Source organism: Pyrus communis, chromosome 1 (assembly GCF_963583255.1).
Source record: "Pyrus communis chromosome 1, drPyrComm1.1, whole genome shotgun sequence".
Taxonomy (NCBI): Eukaryota; Viridiplantae; Streptophyta; class Magnoliopsida; order Rosales; family Rosaceae; genus Pyrus; species Pyrus communis.
Genome location: NC_084803.1, coordinates 26,919,907 through 26,942,827, shown reverse-complemented (window position 1 = coordinate 26,942,827; position 22,921 = coordinate 26,919,907). Strand labels below are relative to the sequence as shown.

Below are 22,921 nucleotides of genomic sequence, written 5' to 3'. Positions count from 1 at the left end.
CCACATTAGGTGGTTCCAACTCGTGTGCAAGACTAGGTTGATGAGCTATAGATTTAGTTGTACAAGTCACATTAGGTGACTCCAACTGGCATACTATTTTATATTGATTTCACACCTAGCTTTGATGTGAAATATCCTAACACTCAAATTAAAACCCTATGATTGTAGTATATGAAAGTAGGGATCGTTTTAGGCTGGGGATTAGAAGGGATGCTAATCAACACAATTAAGACTAAAAAAACACTAAAATAGACTCTACAGACTCTAAACTAACTTAAAACACTCAAAACAGCAACAAACACTTAAAAAGACTCAATTTTAGACCTAACAAGTGTTTTGGACGAAAATAAACCTTAACTTGACTCAAAAGACTCAAAGAAAACAGATTTTGGCTCAAATAACAAGACTAAATGAAAGGGGGATTGTTTTTAACGAATTTAAAACTTAAAACAAAAACTTTGTAGAAAATACTTTGTAAAAACGAATTTGGGTAAATTAAATGGGTGAAGGGCTAGTTAGAGGGTCATTCTCCACATATGATATATGCATACGAAACAATTTCCAGTTCTTATTCCTTTAGACTATGAATGACAACGCCCCAAGTTAGTTGCATCGCACAACTAACCATCAGATTTTCCTTATTTCATTGAATTAGATGGAATACGCATCTAAACCAAATTATCTTTCTCAAGTTCCCTATATGAAATGCATGATAGAGATACATGTCAAAAAGCATTATGTTCTATGAAAATCATAAGCATTGACAAGGCATTCATCACTATGAAATGCATGAGACTCATACCTAGGATTTACTTAACACGATTGTGACTAGCAACCTCCACTACTTGTGAATATAAGTGAATAACTATTACGTGAAACCCTCTTATACTCTAGCATCAAATTCTTGCATGCAAATTAAGTGTCGACCCCCAACCCACATACATAAACAAGTTTTAATAACTTAGATAAGCAAATCACATTCATGCCTTAAGAAACAATAACTGGACGTAATCAATTCATATAAAACATATAATCATAACTTCGAATTCACCTCTAACTAAAAAGCAGTTAGTTCCACATGTTCGCAAAACAAAGATAACTAAACTTAAACATTAAAAACAAAAATAGAATACACCTAGAAACACTCCAGGTGGCTCCTCCTTCCTTCCTTGCTGCCAATAATGGGGATTTATGTGAATTTAGGCTCTTGAGGTGTGGTGGATGGTGTGGTGTGAATTTGTGGTAGAGGGTGGTGGTTTTTTAGTGTTGTGGCATCAAGTATTTATAGGGTGAAGGGGAGGCACGAATTTGGGCTGAAAATGAGAGGAATTAGGACTCCAAATCACCAAAGAACAAGGATACTTTCGATTAGATTCCAAGGAGGACAAGGAATGGTCCTTGTGGCAGATTCTAGAACTTCTAGAAGGGTTACATATGGCATAAACTTAATGCACGAAAATAGGGCTTCTAGAACTTGATATTTAGGTGATTTAATGTGAAAATGAGTCCTCTTTGAAGTTGGAATTAAGGTAGGAAAAGATTAGGATGGGATAAGATAAGATAAGGTTGGATAAGGTTTGGATAAGATAAGGAAATTTGGATAAGGTTCCTTATTTCTTGCTCTTTCCTTATCTTATGTGCATTTGGACTTCTTTCTCCAGATTTTTAGCCTTTCCTAGCATCTCTTGACTTCAATTTCGTCCATCCACATTGCTCCATAGTTAAGCTATCCAATTCATGCCCAAAACTGCTCCAAATAGCCTCAAAATGCACTTTCTTGCTCCTTTTGCCATTAGGACCTAAAAACATACGAAAATAGCTTAAAAGACTAAAATAGATAGTAATTAAGTAACTAAATGCAAGGAAACAACATAACTAAGTAGCATAAATATGCTCCTATCAAGCTTACATCTTTTAGTGCTGAAATGTTATGACATGGCATATTTTAGTTTTTTACTGGCCTTGTGCATTAGTTTTCATATATATGTAGTATTATTTTCTAGAAACTATACGAGTTTTACAGTGAGGGGATATAACGTTTTCAAAAGGTTTTTATTCGAACGTTATTTTCAAGCCCACTCACCCTTATTTTTCGCCCCTCTAGGTTTAGCTGTTGAAAGTTCCTATCGACGAGGATTCTTGGCAAATGTGGCTACCTCTGAGGGTATGATCCTTACCCACACTACTGTACTTTACTTATGCTCTGATGTCGCGTGTGAAATGAGTTCATTCCCGCTCACAACGCACTCTTGTCTTTAGGCGCTTTTAGGTTTAAATTTATTCACATTTTCCACATCACTATACTTTATGGCTTCGTCACTTTCCAGGTGTCAGCCAACACAGCTCGATTCGTAGTCCTACTGGACATTCCGGGTCAGGGTGTGTCATATTTTGTGTGTTTCATGTGTTTGGTGTGTTATACATCTCTATCATGTGTTTTATATGTGTATCATGTGTTTCATATGTGTTTTGTGGGGTTTTGTGTGTTTCGTGTCTTTCATATGTGTTTCATATGTATATATATGTTTCATTTGAATGGAAAACTTAATAGAGTTAGGTGGAATCACAAATTAATGATTTCAAAAAATTCTTATGACAAATTGCTTAAAATTTAATTCATATACAAATTTAAAAATATATGTAAATTTATATGACACTTCAAAAAAAAAATCTTTATGAAAATATGAAAATACTAGAGAGATTGGATTTAGGGCTAGTTTGGTATTGTTGTGCCTTTTAAAAAAATTGCTTCTGCTATACTGTGAGAATAAACAACTGTAAAATAAAGTTGTTAAGTGTTTTGCAAACCTTTTTTTTGTAAAAGTGTTTTTAATAAAAAAAAAACAGTGTCTGATTGTTTGGTAAACTTTTATATAAATTGTTTTGAATATGTTAAATGAGTAAAAAAGATATGGTATTTAATGTGATATCATAATTGCCAAGACAATAATGCAGGGGCAAAGATTATAATTTTGTAAAACATGTGGGGTTATATTTGCCATTTGAAAAGTTTATTAAATGAGCATTGATTACTATGCTTTGAATTTGAAAAAAAAAAAAACAAACTTTTTTTTTATAAGCATGGTAGACTTTGCTTCTACTTTTCTATGTTTTTCTACTCTCATTAACAGTAATTTTCTTAAAAAGCATTCTTTTTTTTGTTTTACCAAACGTATTTAAATATTCCAATTTTTTTTAATAAGCTGTTTTTTTTTTTAATTTATAAAAGCACCACAATCACAAACCAACCATTTACCATATCTCTAATAAAAGTAGGACATATTTGTAGTGAGGACCTTACTACTATTGGAGTGATGATTTAGATATGGTCTACAAAATGTAGTCTCTGAACATTATATTTTTCAAATATTGGGTATTCAAACGGATCTTTTGGATTATCTCCAAAGAAGATGTAAAATTAAAAACTAGAGGTCTTGGGTTCAAAACATGTTGCTGGTGTGACTTATGGCCAAGGGAAGGCTAAAATGCTTTTGTGAGTCTTCTTGGCCCTCGGAAATGGTGGATAACCGTGACTTGCCATCAATTATCCCCCTTTTTTAGCATAAAACAAAAAATAAAATAAAATAAAAAAGAAAGAAGAAGAAGTCAAATTTTAAACCCTAAATTTAAATTTGAAGGCTTATGTGGCACTTTGATATTATTTTTAAATTTTGTTCTTTACCCGATGTGTCAAATTTAAACTATATTTATTGCATTATTTATTTTTTATATTTGTAATAAGTATTTTTAGAACAAAAGATAATAATAAAAAAGATAATACTTGGGTACTCACCAGGAAGTACCCAACTAATTGATCATATTATGTGGCCCAATAGAATCATAACACATGTTCATTTTATACTCCTTCAGACTATTGCAATCCTTGTAACCAAACACCAACTCTCACTTTTGAACATATAACCAAACACTCATCTTATTCTTCCCCTTTTCTATGCCATGGTAGAGTGGTCATCCCATCCCTTCCTCTAACCTCTCTTTCATTGACCCTACCCACATCTTGCCTCCAACCTCTTGGTCGGCCCAACCCCAAATCCATCGTATTCTTTTATGTGGAAACCTACCCACATCCCCTTTCAATCTCTCGGTCGGCCTCACCCCAAATCCCTCATATTCTTTCTGTGGAAGCCATGGGAGCAGCTCTTCATGTTGTTGTCGGATTGCACATATGTATTTCCTTATGCTTGCAACTTTTGTGGCCAGAAAATATTCCTCCAAGAATGCTTGCTTCTCCTGATTCCGTGTGTTCATTGATAGCGGAGGTAAATTGTAAAGCCACTCCTTTGCTTTAGCTTCTAATGTAAATGGGAATGCCCTAAACTTAACTTACTCCTCATCCACATTTGTTGGTCTCATACCCGAGCATACCACGTGAAACTCCATGAGATGCTTGTTGGCATCCTCTGTTGAGAAGCCATGGAACTTAGGCAAGTAGTGAATCATGCCGAATTTGAGCTCAAATCCTCCTTCTGCATTTGGATATGTGATGCACAATGGTTGTTGATTTGTATTTGGTGTTGTCAATTCCCTCAAAGTATGGTTATCAGCTATGCCTTCTTGTGGTTCTTCCTCCTCTTCTGAACTCAAATGTGGTGGAGAAGATGGTGGTAGAGACACCGATGCACGCTTTTGCTTGATTTTTCTTTGAAGCTTTCAAAGTGTTTGTTCAAGCTCAGGATCGTAGGAAGCTAGATCAATGCTCTTGGACCTTCAACTATGCATATACTACGAAGAGTACCTAAAAAAAAAACAAAACAAAACAAAACAAAAACACTAATTAAACAAGAAAAGAAAGCAATAGAAAAATAAGTAATTAGAAATAACAATCCCCGGCAACAGTGCCAAAAATTTGATAGTTTTAAAAGTACATCACAAAGTAGCACAGAAATGTCCTATTGATTTTCCTTATTAACACTAAGATTTGTCAATTGTAACATATGAAAAATAAGGGTCTTTCCCGCAGAAAATTGTTTTATCTAACTACTTAAAATGTCACAAAAATTGGGTCGCTGTCCCTATTGACCAGCCACCAAAATATAATTATTAGACCTACATACACTTATCTAAAGTATACAAAATTTTACATGCAGATACTAAACACACATAACTACTTTCACACAAATTTTTGGGATTTTTGGAGTTGATTTTCTATTTAAATTAAATTGAACAAAAACAGGACAAAAACAAATTTTAAATAGTTCACAAATTAAGAAAAACTAGTTGGGGGAATTGCTATCCACCACCAAATAATCATGCAAACATGTTATGTTTCATTCAAATTCCTTTTATTTCTGGATGAAGATGCTCAAGTTGGCTCAATGTTAGAACTCAACCTATTGCTCTTTCTTATGTGGTATGTTAAGAGAATGACATTTTCAACTTAACTTGGTTCCTAGCATGCAATCTAGAATGGTGTGTTCATAAATTTAACAAGTAGAAATCATTAAGAACGAAAAGAGTTTGAGTCATCACAAGGCATCGTAAGTACTAGCGTTGTCTTACTTATCCTAGAAATTGATTCACATGTTAATCGCAATTAACAAGTACTACTCTAGAACATATGTAGGTCCTCATTCGACAAGGGCAGACACACACATATTCATAGCATTATAATCCTAACTATGCTTACTAAGTATGCATCCTTAGAAGATACATAAAATATTCATCATTGAGACAAGTAGTGAGCCAATTTTCATCTATTCATAAAAGGAATTCAACGAAATGTCATAACACATTCGCAATCATATTCGGGGCTTCAAAACAGCCCCTAACTACTAAAAATTTAGTTACACATTATTCTCAAATTAAACCAAAAGTAAAACATAGGTTTGAGAAGATAAAACCAAAAGAATCGAGTCTTCTTTTCTTTACTTCCTTCCTCAATATTGTTGCCTTCTTCCTCATCTAACTTCTTGCTGTCTTGCTTTCTTCCCTCCCATTTTCGTCAGCTGTACCTTTCCATTTTTTTTCTTTGTTCTATTTTTTCTTTCCTATTCCTTCCACCTCTGCTGCTGCAACCTGCAGCCTTTTTGTTCTTGCTTGCTGCCCTAGTTTCTTCTCTATAACTCACCCCACTAATAGCAATTTAGTGATGACAATAAGTGAGAGAAAATGGTGAAACAATTGTAACTCTTTAGGTAGCCTTTATGCTAATTACTCCCTCTTAATCCTCATCTTTAATTCCATTTTCTCTGATATTTGAATAGGCATTAGCTGGCTTGTTCTTGGCTGCATCAGTTTTGGCTGCTAGATTTATTGGGTTTATTGCTTTCATTGCAGTTATAAACTGCTCAGTCTCTTGTGAACCTTTCAGTATTAAAACGGCCATAACTTCTTCTAGCAAAATGATATTAACAATCTGCAAAATGCTCCAGAAAATAGACATCTGTAGATTTCCAAGAGTATAAGGCTCATTCTCTAATTCATTCTGAGCTGTTCATAACTTGCTTCCAAAGTCAGCTGATCTGCACAGGCAGTTTTGAAGAATTTGTTACTTAAAATCCCACTTGTGCTATTTTTCTTTTCTTTGCTTGACAAATCCTACAAAACACAAAAACAAAGTAAATAGCTAAAAAAATATAAGGAACTAACTAAGAAAAGACAAGTAAATTTGATGTAAAATATATATAAATATGAGCTTATCAGTATGACTAATAGGTAAGTTAGTTGTCTAGCAGATACTGCAACCACGCACACTGTTTTGCGTGACCCACCTATTACAAGCCCATCCAACCTGATTGAAGGATACGGTAAGACACATCTAATGTTGTTCAATGGTACAATTTTGACCATTGATGAGGCTCTTTATTCTCCACATTTCGGAAGAACGTTGTTGAGCTTTAAGGACATTAGAGATAACAATTACCATGTTGAAACCCACATAGAAAACAGAGTTGAATTTCTGTGCATAACTTCCTACGAATATAGCCAGAAGCGTATTCTAGAGAAGATTGAGCATATCCCAAGGGGTCTGTATACTACGACCGTACACCGCATAGAAAGCCATTATGTAGATGGCCCTACCTCTGGGACCGTGCACAAAATTACACTTTGGCATGATCGTTTGGGACATCCTAAACGAATAACGATGCACTGTATCATCAAATCATCATAAGGGCATCCACTAACCCAAAGTTTAGGTTCGATTAAATGAACTGCATGTCCAACATATTCTATGGGAAAACTTATTACTAAGCCTTCTTATGACAATATTCCTTCGAATCCTCCCATTTTTCTACAACGGATTTAGGAGGACATTTGTGGACCAATTCACCCTCTATGCGAACCATTTAGATATTTTATGGTTTGGTTAACGCTTCCACATGTTGGTCACACATGTGCTTGTTGTCCATAAGGAATGCTGCATTCTCCAAATTGTTGACTTAGGTTATCAAGCTCAGGGCTCACCACTCTGATCATTCGATCAAATCTATTCGATTGGATAATGCTAGATAATTCACATCTAAAACTTTTGATGACTATTGCATGTCATTTGGGGTTGAAGTTAAACATCTAGTACCCTATGTTCACTCCTAAAATGGCCTGGCAGAGGCATTCATTAAGCGCTTATAAATGATTGCTCGATTGTTGGTCATACGTACCAAGCTCCTGATCGCTGTTTGGGGACATGTCGCATTTGCACTTTTTTTGTTGTGCAGTCTATGTGCTGATTTCACCACCCTTACATACAAAAATGGGGCATCAGTGAAGGATGGGAATCTATGTCGGATATGATTCTCTTTCAATTATTTGTTACTTAGAACCTTGACAGGCAATCTGTTTACCGCTCGTTTTGCGGATTGTCCCTTCTATGAAACAATATTCTCATCGTTAGTAGGAGATAAAAATGTCAACGTTCCTGAAGAACAACGCGAATTATCGTGGACGACTCCCACTTTGTCTTATTTAAATCCCCGTACCGCTCAATCTGAAACTGAAGTGCAGCGTATATTAGATCTCCAAAGCATAGCTCAGAGCATGCCAGATGCTTTCACCGATCTAGCGTACGTGACAAGATCACATATTCCAGTTGTGAATGCGCCTGCAAAAATAGATGTACCAAATGTATGACGAATCCTCCTCTCCAGAATCATGAGATTTTGGTCTATCATGCTAGCTTAAATTATGTGTGGTGTAGAAATGAAATGATCGTCGACGATGCATTAGCATATGCAGTAACTATCGAGATAATATTGAGTCATGTCATTAAACCTTGTTCCGTTGATGAATGTTGACGTAGAACTGATTCGTCAAACTGGAAACAAGCAAACGAAGTTGAACTTGATTTGCTTGCGAAACGTAAGGTGTTTGAACCTGTAGCTCTTACTCCTTCACATGTGAAACTTGTTGGCTACAAGTGGGCTTTCGTTCGGAAGCATAATGAAAAGAATGAAATTGTATGTTACGAAGCTCGTTTTGTTGCGCAAGGCTTCTCACGACACCCCAGGATTGACTATGACAAAACTTATTCACTCGTTATAGATGTGATTACTTTTCGCTACCTTATCAGTTTGGTAGTTTCCGAAAAACTGAGTATACAACTGATAGACGTAGTAACTGCGTATCTTTGTGGGGATCTTGATACGGAAATCTATATAAAAGTTCCCGAAAGACTTACATTAACTGGATCAAATATTTCCAAACCCTGGAACACGCTCTCAATTCAGCTGAGGCGTTCACTTTACGGATTGAAGCAATCCGGAAGAATGTGTTATAACCGTCTGAGTGAGTATTTGACTAGTCAGGGATATGTGAACAACAAACTATGCCATTATGTGTTAATTAAGAAGTCACATTCTGATTTTGTGATAGTTGCAATATATGTCGATGACATCAACCTTATCGGAACTCCTGAAAAGCTCGCGAGAATTGCAGGGCACCTAAAGTCGAAATTTGAGATGAAAGATCTAGGAAAAACTCGATATTGTCTCGGTCTCGAGATAGAGCACCATTAAGATGGATTCTTAGTACATCAAACAAACTACACCCATAAGGTGTTGCGCCGCTTTAACGAGGATAAAGCGAAGCCTTCAAGTACTCCTATGTTCGTTTAATCGCTAGATGTAAAACGAGATCCCATCCTTCCGAAGAATGATGATGAAGAGATTTTGGAGCCTGAAGTTCCTTATCTAAGTGTGATAGAAGCTTTATTGTACTTAGCTCAATGCACTAGACCAGACATCTCCTTCACTGTTAATCTTTTGGCAAGACCTTAATTGCCACTTCATCTAACCATGCTGAAATTATTACCTTACATGAAGCAACTCGGGAATATTTTTGGTTAAGAGCAGTTGTGGGCCATATTTGAAGCTCCTGTGATCTTTACCCCGCCGTAGATGTCCCTATGACGATTTTTGAAAACAACGTAGGATGCGTCAAATAACATAAGAAAGGTTACATCAAAGGAGACAATACCAAGCACATTGCGTCGAAGTTCTTCTTCTCACATCAACAACAAGAGCATTAGAAGATTGAAGTCACGCAAATCCACTCACAAGATAATCTGGCCGACCTCTTCACCAAATCACTACTGAATGTGATGTTTCAGAAGCTTGTTCAAGGAATTGGTATGCATAAACTTTCTGAGTTATGTAACATTGCTATTTCTCTTTGGAATTGTGTCAAACTCAGGGGGAGTATCCTGAATAATACTTGCTTGATCTTAATGTACTCTTTTTCCCTACAATTAGAAGCATTTTTCCCATTGGGTTTTTCTACCTAACTAGGTTTTAACGAGGCACCCACCTTGGGCTGGTTATATCCCTGATGACGTCCTGTAGACGTTTCTTTTGACTTTTGCATTTCTCACGCATTTTTCCTTAGACTATGGATTTTGTCCCTACTCGGGTTTTTGCCATAGCCTTAGGGTTGTTTAGTGAGACTTACTACATTATGCAAGTTCCTACCTTATTGAGAATAAGCATTGTTCCATATAATCAGTGCTGACGAGTCGACTTCCTCAACTTCTGCATGATGCTGAAATCTACCTTGAGTATTTACACACTCAAGGAGGAGTGTTGTGAACTTTCCTAGTTTAAGTGTGATTGTGTAAATCCTAGATTAGATTTGATTTTAGTTATTCTTTCCTATATGGACTTGTATTCCTTAAGGATGAATGATTTCTTCTCACTTTTTACTATTATAAATAAAGACACTATGTAGGAGGGAGAACATATCCTCAATACACAATTCCCTTACGATTTTACGAACACATCTCTCCTCTCTCTCTACACTTGATGCCAGCCCTCTTCTCCTTGTCAGATAAAATAGGCTACAACATACTCATATTTATTTTACAGTGCTCCGTCTAATAGCTGAAGGATTTAGATCCCTAGGATCTCACATCATATCCATTTATCATATATTGTATAACTATAAATCATTTTGAATTTTTTTATTTAAAATTAAACAAAAATAGTACCGGATAAAAACTAGCCGCAAAATACACCATAAATAGATAGATTGCGAAGATCTTAGGATGAGAGGATCCGGGATCCTCATCCGTGGAACAAAATTATAGGTGGAAGGAATTCAATTGACATCAAATCAAATTGGTTGTGCATGAGATTCGAACATAATGATCTCTACTAATTAATAAAACACTCATTGTCAACCAAAACCCTATGAAATTACCGTTTAACCCTCTAATTAAAACAAAACATGAATAAGAAATATGGGGCAGAAATGTAATTTCACATAACCAAATTTTGCTGTTTTTTTTTCAAAGCCTCACCTATGTGTAATCCTAACGTATCTCTAATTAAAAATAATAATAATAACTTCCCACTCCTGCATTCTCTATCACTTTCTTCTTCTCTCTTTCTATTTCAAAACCAAAAATAAAAAAATTTCTCACACACAAAATGTGCCCATATGCTAGTTCCTAGGGCTAGTTCGGTATGGGATACCGAACCGAAAACCTCATCCCGATTCCCAAACCGAAGTTTTCGGGATTCCCAATTTCAAGACTGATCCCAAACCAAATTTTCGGGAATCTCAAATTTCTAGAATCCCGAAATAGTTTCGGGATTTCAGGACAAATCGGGAATCTCGAAATAGTTTTGGGTTTTTGGGCTATTGGGTTGAATTTTCTTTACAGAGTTGGGGTATGAATATGCAAGGTTTATCTAAATCCTATTAAAAAAGCAAGATTGAGAGAGATAAGTAGCAGGACTACAGGAGAAGAAAACGCAAGGAATTGTATGACTTTATAAGTTTATAACATAGTTGGCTACAAGACTTTCTGAAGACCTAAAGATCTAATCCAAGTTCACATTACTACTAGGTTCTATGCAATTTTTTTTTTCCAAACACAACCACACGAACAGGTACCATATGATGTTACCTGTTACTAGAATTTATAAGGCCAAAGGGCGCAATTCCACCTTGTTCCAATTGTAAAGCTTGACAAATAATTTATACAAAAAGAGTTCATGCTGAAACAAATACAGATAATCAATTCACAAATTATATTGCAGTACACACGTTAATGTTCTGTATATTTTGGTGCAACTGCAGGTTGTGAAAATTTGCCAAAGATTAACACTTCAAAGATAAGAGTACATTTCCAAAAAATCTAAATTTAATGGATTAAACTAAAAATCAACCAACACTTTCCTTTTCCATTATGCAAAATTGCAAATTATGCAGATAATTGAATTACTTCAAAGATTAACACTTTAAAGATGAGAGTACATCTAAACTAAAAATCAATACAGAAATTGAATTACTTCAGACATCTAAACTAAAAATCAACCAACGCTTTTAATAAAATCAAGAACCATGCCTAATCAAGACTAGATTTCACAAATTCTAATCTAAATTTCACAAACCCTAAATTAATTCCAAAATTTACCTGATTTGGGGGAGAATCGGTGTGCAAGGCACTGGAATCTGGATGAAGAAGTTGAGGAAGAGAGATCAAAGAGCTGAGCGGCATCGGTGGCCGTAGCTCTGCCTTTGTGCCATGAAGGAAGGCTCATTCAAACAGTCAGGGTCTGAGGGATGAGAAGTTGAGAGATAGAGAGAGATCAGAGGGTCTGTTTGATGTGGGTGTGGTCGGATTCTAAGGTGACGAGGTTGTCTGAGGTGAGGTCGAGGAGGGTGGTGAGGTTGTTTGAGCGAGGTGAGGTCGAGTCGAAGTTGAGAGACGGAGAAAGAGTGATTGAGTTGTGATTTCTCTGAGGGTTTGATCCTTGTGTTGTACAGTTGAGATTAAATCTCAACTGAATCCGACGACTATTAAAATTCTGAATATATATTTAAAAATTAAATAATATGATTTTTTTTATTTCGATTCGGTTCGGAATTATCGAAATCCTGAAAACTTGAGACCAATTCCGGTAGTGAAATTTCGGAATCGATTTGGTGTTGGGTACTAAAATTTTTAGAATTTTCGGTTTGGTATTTTTTCAGTTTGATTTCGGAAATTTTTTGGTTCGGTTTGGGAATTTTGGTATTTTTTTTCCAGCCCTAAGGTACCGTTTGGTACGTAGGACGGGACAGAATGAAATGGGACGAGGTGTTCCGTCCCACGTTTGGTGCGCCTAAAACGGGTGGAACATGTTGTTCCACGGGACGAGTTTTGGGTGAATTTTGGTGCCGCCTCTCCCTCTGGAACGACTAGTTCTATATCTGTGGAACACAAAATTATAATATTTTAAGACAAAAATACCACTTATCTTTTTCAATATTTACACCATCCAAAAAACAAACCCTAAAATTCAATCTTCTTTGTTCCATTTTCTCTGCTTGCCGCTACTTTTTCCCGTAACCTTCCTCCTCATCCTCTTCCATAACAGCTGCATCTCCAGGTTCGATCTTGATCTTCTCACATAGCCGCTGCATCTCTAGGTTCGATCTCGATCTTCTCCCATAGCCGCTACATTTCCATGTTCGTTTTCTTGATTTTTCCATGGAAAAATTTCAATTTTCTGAGAAATTTTCAATCGGAGTCAGAGCAGCAACTACACGTCAGAGGACGAAGGCACCGCGGCTACCACGCCGTCCGAATCGGTGACACTTTCAAGAGCGAAGGGTATGTCGTTCAGACCAAGCTTGGCTAGGGCCATTTCTCCACCATCTGGCTTGCCTGGGGCACCCAACACTCCGTACTCCTCTCTCCCTCTCTCTTCTCTTTTTACAACATTGCGTTTTATTGCTTTTTGATCTGAGGTTGTAGATATTAGTCGTTTGAGAATGTGGGGGAAAGTAATTGAAATTTTAATCTTGTTCTTGGTTTTTTTAATCTTTGACATGCTTAGTTTTAAGTAAATTAATGGATGATTAATGACAAATGTGTTTTGTTTTTGTTGGGTGGGTGTTGAATTGCACAAAAATGCCAGAGATTTGTTGCTCTGAAAGTGCAAAAGAGTGCTGACCACTACACCGAGGCGGCCATAAATGAGATAACCATCTTGAAACATATTGCAGAGGGAGACCCAAATGATAAAAAATGCATGGTGAAGCTTCTAGACCATTTTAAGCATTCGGGTTCGAATGGGCAACATGTTTGTATGGTTTTTGAGTACTTGGGTGATAATATGTTGACGCTGATTAAGTATAGTGATTACCGGGGAGTGCCACTACATAAGGTTAAGGAGATTTGTTATCATGTTTTGGTTGGATTGGATTATTTGCACAAACATCTGTCGATTATATACACTGATTTGAAGCTAGAGAATATCTTGTTGATGTCAATGATAGACCTGCTGAAGGATCCGACAAAGTCAAGAGCATCTCTTATTCTTCCAGGTGGTAAAGACAATAATGCATCGGAGTCGGGGTATGCAAAAGCGTTAAACGGGGATATAAGGCGGAACCAGAAGAAAAATATTAGAAGAAAGGTGAAGCATGCAGCTCAAAAGTGTGTGGATAGAGATGAAGCTGATGCTGATGTAGAAACATCCACTGAGGTAGAGGCATCTCCTAACACAAGATTGAATGTGCGTTCTGTCGAAGACCAGTCTACTAGTTCTGTTAATGTAAATAGATCATCATATGTTGGTGGGCTAAATGGCTCACATCCAGGAAGTTAGGGTAGTAAGAGAGGCAATCGCACTGCAAGGCAAAAGTTGTTGGCATCAATTGACCTGAAGTGCAAATTGGTTGATTTTGGGAATGCATGTTTTTACCCATCATGATAGCGTTAGCAAAGATGACACTAGAGATGATGAATACGATGATTGATGCTCTCTTTAGAATTGTGACAACTTAGTATGGCTCTACAGACACATCAGCATGAAGGTTACACATCAGCAAGGCAATTAGTTTGTTGAGATTGTATGAAGGCTGTTAGTCTGTTGGGATTTGTAGGGATATAAGGAAGTTGGTTAGTAGCTTATGAGTGAAGTGTTGAATTCCTTCCTAGTGCTAAAATATGTTTAGTATAATGGCACAAGTAAGGGTGTCGAATCCACAGGGACTAATTGGACCTATACAACCACTTGTTTTGCAAGAACCCTATTAGAGAATAAAACTAATCAATTTAGATAGATTTGTTGTTGTAGCTTGAAAACACACGAAAATGAAATAAACACAAGTAAATGAATCAACCAATAATAAAATGGGATAGCACCAATGGAGATGAAGCTAGGGATTCGGTTTCACCATTGTTAAACCAAGTCCACGTTTGCTAAGTCAGTTTATACTCAGCCATCTACCTATTTCTTGAGTTTGTTTCACTTAGATATGATCGACCATATGATGTGTGGATTTGATCAAATGTTCCTAATCATGAGCCTAATTGTGATGTGCAACTTCGATTCCTAATCAAGAATGTGTCACGCACAAGAAACTTTCATAAAACCAAAGGAAACACTCGGCAGGATGTTTGCCAAACATTCCCTTCATTCATTCACATATCCACCAAGAATATGCATGATGTGTACTTTAATCTTGGCTAAACAACCTGTGGTTAATTCAAATGGTGATCAAACATTCAAATCAACACACAAAGTCACAATTAAATCAGAGAATGAAACAAGAAATAGATGGATCAACTGAGCATTCTGAATTAACTACATGGCAATCTTGCAAGGCTACATCGAATCCCTAGAAAGAGATTAGTTACGCTTCATGTTTACAGAATGTTTGACATAAAAATATATAACATGAGTGAACATAGAATTAAGGAGAAGGAACCCTTGAAGCAAAACTGATGTCGAAATCCCTTAAGAGTGGCCTTCGGTGTTGGTTCTCCAAGTATGTTGTAAATGAAGGTGGAGCGGCTAAGGTTGAATGGTTTCTGCAAATGGGAGAGGATATGGACAGAGGTGGAGCGGCTAGGGTGTGTGAATCATGGAAATCCCCCCCTAAAAGAAGTGATTTTGCATGGTTTTATAGGGAGAGAATGGGAGGGAATATGGCTGCCATCAGGAAGAGTGGAGTTGCTATGCAAATGTGAGCTGGAAAGGCAAAGGAATGCACGACAAGATGTGCTGGAATTGCATGTGAGTGCATGTTTTGGTGCTGGAAGTGCAAAAGGGAGCTGGACATGCATGTGAGTGCACGGCAAGATGTGCTGGAAGTGCCCAATCTGACTCCAATGTTTTTGCCTTGTTTAGGACCACCCAATATGGCCGAATTGCACCACTTTCGTTCCCCATCTTTTCCTGAGATTCCAGCAGCCAAATTAGTCCTAGATTCCTCATTTGGATTTCAAATTAACTCCCCAGAATCCTCTCCACGTTTGGAATAATGCTCAGCTACCAAAAGGAGTATTTTTACTTCATTTGCCTTCCAATTGATCCTATTACACACTTGGCTGCACACTAACACCAAATAATGTAAAATGCAACCAGTTTACTCCACAAACATCACAAAGACGCCAAATATGGAAGATATAAATGCATGCAAAATGTGAATTATCATGAAGCAAAGAATACTTGTATGAATAACAAACACCTCTCTCTGTGTAATTCATTCATTGTTCAAGGAATACAATCTTTAGTCATTCACTTTCTCTCTCTAAATTCTCTGCCATTGTTTTTCGTTTTGCTTCTTCAGCCATGTCTTCAGTCAAGAAATGGCATAATATATCTTTAGCCATGTACTACTGTAAAAAATATAGATAACATATATGTGTTCAAATATGAACAAGTTAAAAAAAAAAAAATTAAAACAATAATAATAAAAAAAAAAGTGTCACGTCCCGTCCCACATATAAACATAGTACTAAACAACAGACAGAACAAGGGTAAAATTGATCATTCAATCTTTTAATTCCGTTCAGTCCAACGAGTACCAAACGCAGAATGGAACAACTGTCCCATTCTGTCCTGCACGTACCAAACATAACACGAAACCTTCATTCTGTCCTGTCCTATCCTGTCTCATTCCTTTCCGTTCCGTCTCGTCTCGTCTCGTCTCGTCTCGTCTCAAACGGTACTAAGTTCCAATAAAAAAAAGGTAAGTGGTCGCGAGGCGCGCCCACCAGAACTCAATGGCAAAAATTCCTACCAAACTCATCCCTCTTTTGACACCTACCACATCACTGTGCGCTGCATCGCACCAATCCCAACACCAAAAGCAGCAGCGTCTTTCCGGCGACGTCCCTCAAACACTCCGATGGATTCTCCCCAAAACGTTTTGGTAAATAAATCTTCTCAGCAATTACCAATATCTCTGCACTGCGCCTCTGCTTTTCTCTTCCATTTGCCTGCCGGCACGACCCAGATTAAGATATAAAACCCAAAAAATTGGTTTATATTTTTCTGAATTTCTGTAATTTCTATCAGCAACTAAAAGAAGATGTAGAACTTGAAATAATTGGGATGATCTATTTTTTGCTATTTATCTTGTTCTGTTATTCTGATTGGCTGCCAGGAAAATATATAAGGTTATAAATGGTCAAACTGTTTCATATTTTTCAGCATTTTTGTCTTAAATAACTAATTAGATTCTTGAACTAATTTTATATTCGATTCAGAGAAATTTTACCTTCAATAGTGTGAATATTGTCGAATTTCTGCAATTTTTTTTAATTTTGTTTTTTTGGGAATTTTAGCTTGCTTCTGATGGCCTGCAAGTGGGAGTTGACGGCGTGAGGAGGAGTTCGACCGTCATTTGTGCTCCGATAATGGCGGAATCCGTCGATAAAATGGTGATTGATATGGGCAAGGCCAAAGCCCTTGGTGCTGACCTTGTGGAGGTTAGGTTGGATCATTTAAAAGACTTCAATTGCAATGAAGATCTCAAGATCCTTATTAAAGAATCCCCTTTGCCAACACTTGTCACGTATAGGTATTTTACCATGAATTTCTTATATGATTGAGATTGTTTGCGGCACGCCCTTATTTTAAGGGTTAGAATTGGTTGGATTTAGGGATGGTTGTTATATTGTTGTATTAAACACGAGTTTAAGTCGACATCGCCATAATGACGATTTATCACTCGGATGGATACAACAATTATTCTCATTAAATTTCATTGCATTATCTTTCAAGTGTTTATGTTAATTGATTTTATTTTCTTGTTGGTGAACCTTTCAGTTTATCTTCTTATGAAGTGTTTCTTTGCTCGTTATTAACAGTTTTTGGACTGTTATGACCTTATGAATCTCGCAGTGAGATAATATCTGACAAGACTGATATTATGTACTTTTGTAGACCAAAGTGGGAAGGTGGTCAGTATGATGGTGATGAAAAATATCGACTGGATGCACTTCGATTAGCAATGGAGCTCGGTGCTGATTTCATTGATGTTGAGCTTCAGGTTGATCTCTTACAAGTGTATAACTTGAAAACTTTTTTCTTTGGTATGATGGAATCATAAGATGTGTAACATGATCTCATTCATTTTGTCCTTCATAGTTGCTAGATACAATGATAGTAAGGAGAACTTATTAAGGTCTTTCTCTTCCCATTTTCTTTTTAAACTTTTCGGTCCTTGTTTGTTAGGATGATTCAAAAGTTAGAGTCAAATGGAAAGGAAGTGATGTTGTTTAGTTCCTCCTAAGTCTACACTACCGAATAATTGTTTGAGAGCTGTTTATGGATTGCCAGATGTGTATAAGAACTCTAAACTTGTGCAATGAAATGAACTATCGATGAAGAAGCATGTGAATACATTCTTTTGTGTTTCAAATCTAAACAATGTATCCTTACTACTGCCATCGTCGCAAAGATATTGGAAACATCATTTATCTTTCCTTTTCCATTTTAAATTTGTCACACTAGGATGTTAAACCTGAATTAGAATTTTTTGTCTTTTTTTTGGGTTACATTGGAAGGGATCAAATGTTTGACCTATTCTAATCCGAACCCTTTCCCAATCCTCCCTCACACCACTTGGACTAACCCCAAGGGGTTAATCCTGAATTACCTTGTTCTTATGTTATTAACTTTTTTTCAAGGTTGCTCATGAATTCATTGACTCCATATATGGGAAGAAGCCTGAAAAGTTTAAAGTTATTGTCTCTTCTCACAACTATCAAGAAACTCCATCAGTTGAGGCTCTTGGAAATCTTGTTGCAAAAATACAAGCCACTGGAGCTGACATAGTTAAGATTGCAACCAGTGCTTTGGATATCACGGATGTAGCACGCATTTTTCACGTAACTGTGCATTCTCAAGTAAGCAGTGTAGGTGATATGCTTTTGCATTGCACCTTCAAATTTTGGCCCATTGTTTATTCCCATAGTGAGCTGAATTTAAGTCACTGTTTTTAGTATTTAAGTAATTACAATGTGAGGGAAGTCTAAGGGGGTTCTAGGAGATTATTAATGCTATATGGGTAGTTGTTATGGAGAAGTTATCAATACAGAAAACTTAAAGGGCCTATCTGGAAAGATCTGGGGGAATTTAGTAATGTACTATAAAGGTTATTACCTAGTTTTGGCGGGGGCAGACCAGTTTAGATGAATTTTACCAGTAAAATCAGTTTCTCCTAAGGCTTCTCTTGGATTCCCTTTAGAAATCTGGGTTCCAACGGTAATTGAAGTGATTCTGTTTACATCACTATCTCTCTTAATCTGTGAACTCACTACAGGCTCGCGCCAAATGTCTTCTCCTTAGTCATTTAATTTTTTTTTTTTTAATTCTCTGTATGATAAAAACAAAATTGACCCCTTCATGGAATTTCAGGTCCCGACGATAGGACTTGTAATGGGTGAGAAGGGGTTGATTTCACGGATCCTTTGCGCAAAATTTGGTGGTTTTCTTACTTTTGGTTCGCTTGACTCAGGAATTGTTTCAGCTCCTGGTCAACCAACTATCAAGAATATTTTACATCTATACAATTTTAGGCAAATAGGGCCTGACACAAAAGTGTTTGGCATTATTGGGAAGCCTGTCAGCCACAGCAAATCACCTATGTTGTACAACGAAGCATTCAAGTCAGTATGTTTCAATGGAGTTTATGTACATTTGTTGGTAGATGACATTGCAAAGTTTCTCCATACTTACTCCTCAAAGGATTTTGCTGGTTTCAGGTTCATTTTTCTATTTCTCATCCCTAGTGTCAAAAATTTATACATCATGATCACATCTTATAGTCTTCATTTCTAACACAGCGTTACAATTCCGCACAAGGAAGCTGCACTTGAGTGTTGTGATGAAGTTGATCCAGTTGCAAAGGTAGTGAAGAAACCATTCATATTACGGTGCTCACAATCTCCATTTGAGTAGTTAGCTTACCTCTGAGTCATGCTATCCATAAATAATTGGCTTTTATCTTTATTAAAATATTCAGGCCATAGGAGCTATTAATTGTATCATACGGAGACCAACTGATGGGAAGTTATTTGGATTCAATACGGACTATGTAGGGGCTATCTCAGCTATTGAAGACGGACTGAAAGGTTACTATTATGTTGTACTAGCTAAGTTTTTTCTTCTTTCTTTGTTCTGGCAAGAATCTTCTTTTAAGGTTTTCTGGCTTCCCACTTTTACTTTACAGGTTCACATAATAGTGTCAGTTTAACTGGTTCACCTTTAGCTGGTAGGCTGTTTGTTGTTATTGGTGCTGGAGGTGCTGGAAAGGCACTTGCTTATGGTGCAAAACAGAAGGGCGCAAGGATTGCAATTGCCAATCGCACTTATGGTTGGTTCTACGTTTACTTTCTTTTCTTCCATCTTTTATTAGCTCATAAACTACCTGCTTTTCTGATCTATTTTCTCAGCATTTCATTAACAGTTTTCATTTTTCTTATGCGTCAATTTATATTATCCATGCTCATTATTGCTCTTTTACATTGTCTATTAGAACAGTAAAAACTCCATTTATACAGCATTTCAGCATCCTTATCTTTCTTTTATTGAAAATCAAAATTGAGATCATAAGTAAAGATGGTTGAAGGGACATTTCATTCTTTGGAAAAAGCAACTAAGGATATTAAAAATAAATAGATTCTGAAGATAATTTGGTTTAAAGGAGCTTGTGTATATGTCTCCGTAGTGTTTAATCTTTCACCCTTAGCGCAGAACGCAATGTTCCTTTATTTTTCTGTGTGCCATATTCTCATAGCCTACCTGGACTTACTATGCTATTTGGTTCAGCGCTCGGTATGTTTGCCTAGGAGGTTAATTTAGGAGAGAAAAGCTCGACGCTTACTTCCGGAATGGTAGTATTGTTAAGGTCTCTGGTGATTAGGTGATTGCCAGGGTTTACATAAGGTGATTGCTAGAGTGCATTCATGTGGGTGTAAAGATTTGATCCGTTTTCTTGAGAAATTTCATTATGTAAGCCGGTGGTGTCATCTGCAACATTTTCGTTCACTTTGTAGTTTCATGCAGTGATAAATTTTGAGAAGACGGTGTCATATATTTTAAGTAACCAATCTCTTAGAACTAAAAGCTCATATTTAACATGACACCATGGAGCAGATCAAACTTGCATCCTTTCCCATCTTCTCCTGAGAAAAATATCAATGAGTTTTGCATCAGTAGTATGAGATATGAAGCTTTACCCAACCGTTGAAGTGTATTTTATTTTATTGTTGTATAGATTCATGCTCCCATGCTTTTTGATGTTCTAGACATGTGCTGCATGCGAAATCTTTGCTTGACATTTCTGTACTTCGGATTGGTATATCATGTTGGCTACAGAATTTGTTTCTTTGTTTCTTATCCTCTCTTCTGCATTTTCATTTTTCCTTAACCTTATATAAAATAACATCACTCTGATTTTTTGTTCTTATGATTGATTTTTTATTTTGTTAAAGATCGAGCCAGAGAACTTGCAGACACAATTGGAGGGGATGCTTTGTCTCTTGCTGATTTAGATAATTTCCACCCAGAGGATGGCATGATTCTTGCAAATACAACATCTATTGGCATGCAACCAAAAGTTGATGAGACACCAATTTCTAAGGTTTGCTGCCCTCCCATTTTGCTGAATTATTTATTATAGGTTGTCGTTGTATTAAAATACTTGACTGTATTTGAACATGCCTACAATGATCTGAGCTAAAAGATTTGAAGGCAACCAGAGCGAAAAATCAAATGTGGAAAAACAATATTAAAAATTTACCATCTGATGAAGTAAAAGGAGACAGACTCGATAGATTTGAACTAAGGAAACTGACTAGTTAGGTCCTTGGGTTTCATCAGTTTGAAGTTTTTTTATTTTTTTATTTTTTTATTTTTTTGGCCAAATGTACCTGGAAACCCATACATCTATGATGGCTTGGAACATCAAACCTGGGACGTCTTGCTACCAATCCAACCATATTCTTATATGGATTTTTTTATAACTGACAAAATATCACCAAATGTTATTTAGGTCACTTTTATAGAAAAAGATTTAGTGGATTTCTGTTTTTGCAGCATGCTCTGAGATCTTACTCGTTGGTTTTTGATGCCGTCTACACCCCCAAAATGACCCGACTCTTGAAAGATGCAAAAGAGTCCGGGGCCATAGTTGTTAGTGGGTTGGAGATGTTCATTGGACAGGCATATGAACAGTTTGAGAGGTTCACTGGGTTGCCTGGTAAGATTAACTTATACCACTTCATAATTCACTATCAATTTAGTATAGGATTCACATTCTATTACCAATATGGTATCAATTTAATTTTCTTTTAATTGCAGCCCCAGTGGAACTCTTTCGGAGAGTAATGGATGGTAGCTCTTGAGGTTCGTTGGGCGAATGATTAGTTTTATATTTTTAATATTTTTACATACATAGATATTATTTCACCCATGTATCTCAATTAGAACTCCTCAATTGATGCTGTTTAAGAAATGTATTATAGATGCTGTTGAGCAAGTTTGTGCACATCCACATTTTCGGCCACCTTTTGTCAGTTAAAATGCGCTTTTTTGTTTCTTGATAGTGTTTGTACCGGAGCATTTCTGGTTTCATGCAACGGTGACGGTTGCTTTCTGCGTTCTCTTTGTTGTACCCAACATCTCCACCAGGCATAAGGAAAGGAAGGCGCCATGTCAGTTCGTTTATGGATCTGTCTTCTGGTCGACGTTTATGGATCTTTCAATTTCAGTTCAAGAGAGTAAGCACATTGCATACCGAACATCCTTTGTTGTTCGTTGTCCTAGTTTAAGCCATGCTGTCTTCTCACATGACGAGTTGGATTGCATCCGAAAGAATGTACTACTGCAATTAGTTAAAGCAAACACTCAAAATGCACTTACTGCGAGGTAGAAATTGTTTTTTATGGAGAAACACAATTATTACCCGTTTTTGTTCGCGGCTTAAATTGTGGGATTTCTTCAGTGCCTCGAAGTATAAGATACTACCGAGTGTTTTAGCTGTTAATTTTTTTTTTAAATATACAAAAATAAAAATCCAAACGGTTAAAACACTCAGAGTATAAGATACTCTTGAACTTGATAATTTTGTTTTTAAATTGTTGAGTATGATGACAATCATGAAATAGAGTCGGGCTACAGTGCGTCCGTACTACCATCACCACGATCACCGTAACTCGTGCACCTCTTCCAAACCA

General features: G+C 36.6%; 1 protein-coding gene and 1 pseudogene across 3 annotated transcripts; both read left to right on the top strand.

Annotated features, from left to right (window-relative positions):
- The first annotated feature begins 10,916 nt into the window (after positions 1–10,916).
- On the top strand, positions 10,917–14,362 carry LOC137725426 (protein kinase dsk1-like; annotated as a pseudogene).
- Positions 14,363–16,456: 2,094 nt separating this feature from the next.
- LOC137734700 (bifunctional 3-dehydroquinate dehydratase/shikimate dehydrogenase, chloroplastic-like) lies at positions 16,457–22,692 on the top strand. 3 transcript variants are annotated; one of them, XM_068473972.1, is made up of 12 exons: positions 16,457–16,608; positions 17,024–17,259; positions 17,625–17,730; positions 18,371–18,589; positions 19,101–19,447; positions 19,529–19,592; positions 19,708–19,816; positions 19,915–20,058; positions 21,179–21,327; positions 21,783–21,945; positions 22,047–22,091; positions 22,292–22,692. In XM_068473972.1, exons 1-11 carry the CDS (start codon positions 16,585–16,587, stop codon positions 22,088–22,090), a joined length of 1,605 nt encoding a protein of 534 aa, XP_068330073.1. In that variant the 5' UTR covers positions 16,457–16,584; the 3' UTR covers position 22,091; positions 22,292–22,692. The 3 variants fall into 3 exon arrangements, with proteins under 3 accessions (XP_068330073.1, XP_068330066.1, XP_068330081.1); XM_068473965.1 differs by having other exon boundaries at positions 18,371–18,598; XM_068473980.1 differs by lacking the exon at positions 18,371–18,589.
- Positions 22,693–22,921: the final 229 nt, after the last annotated feature.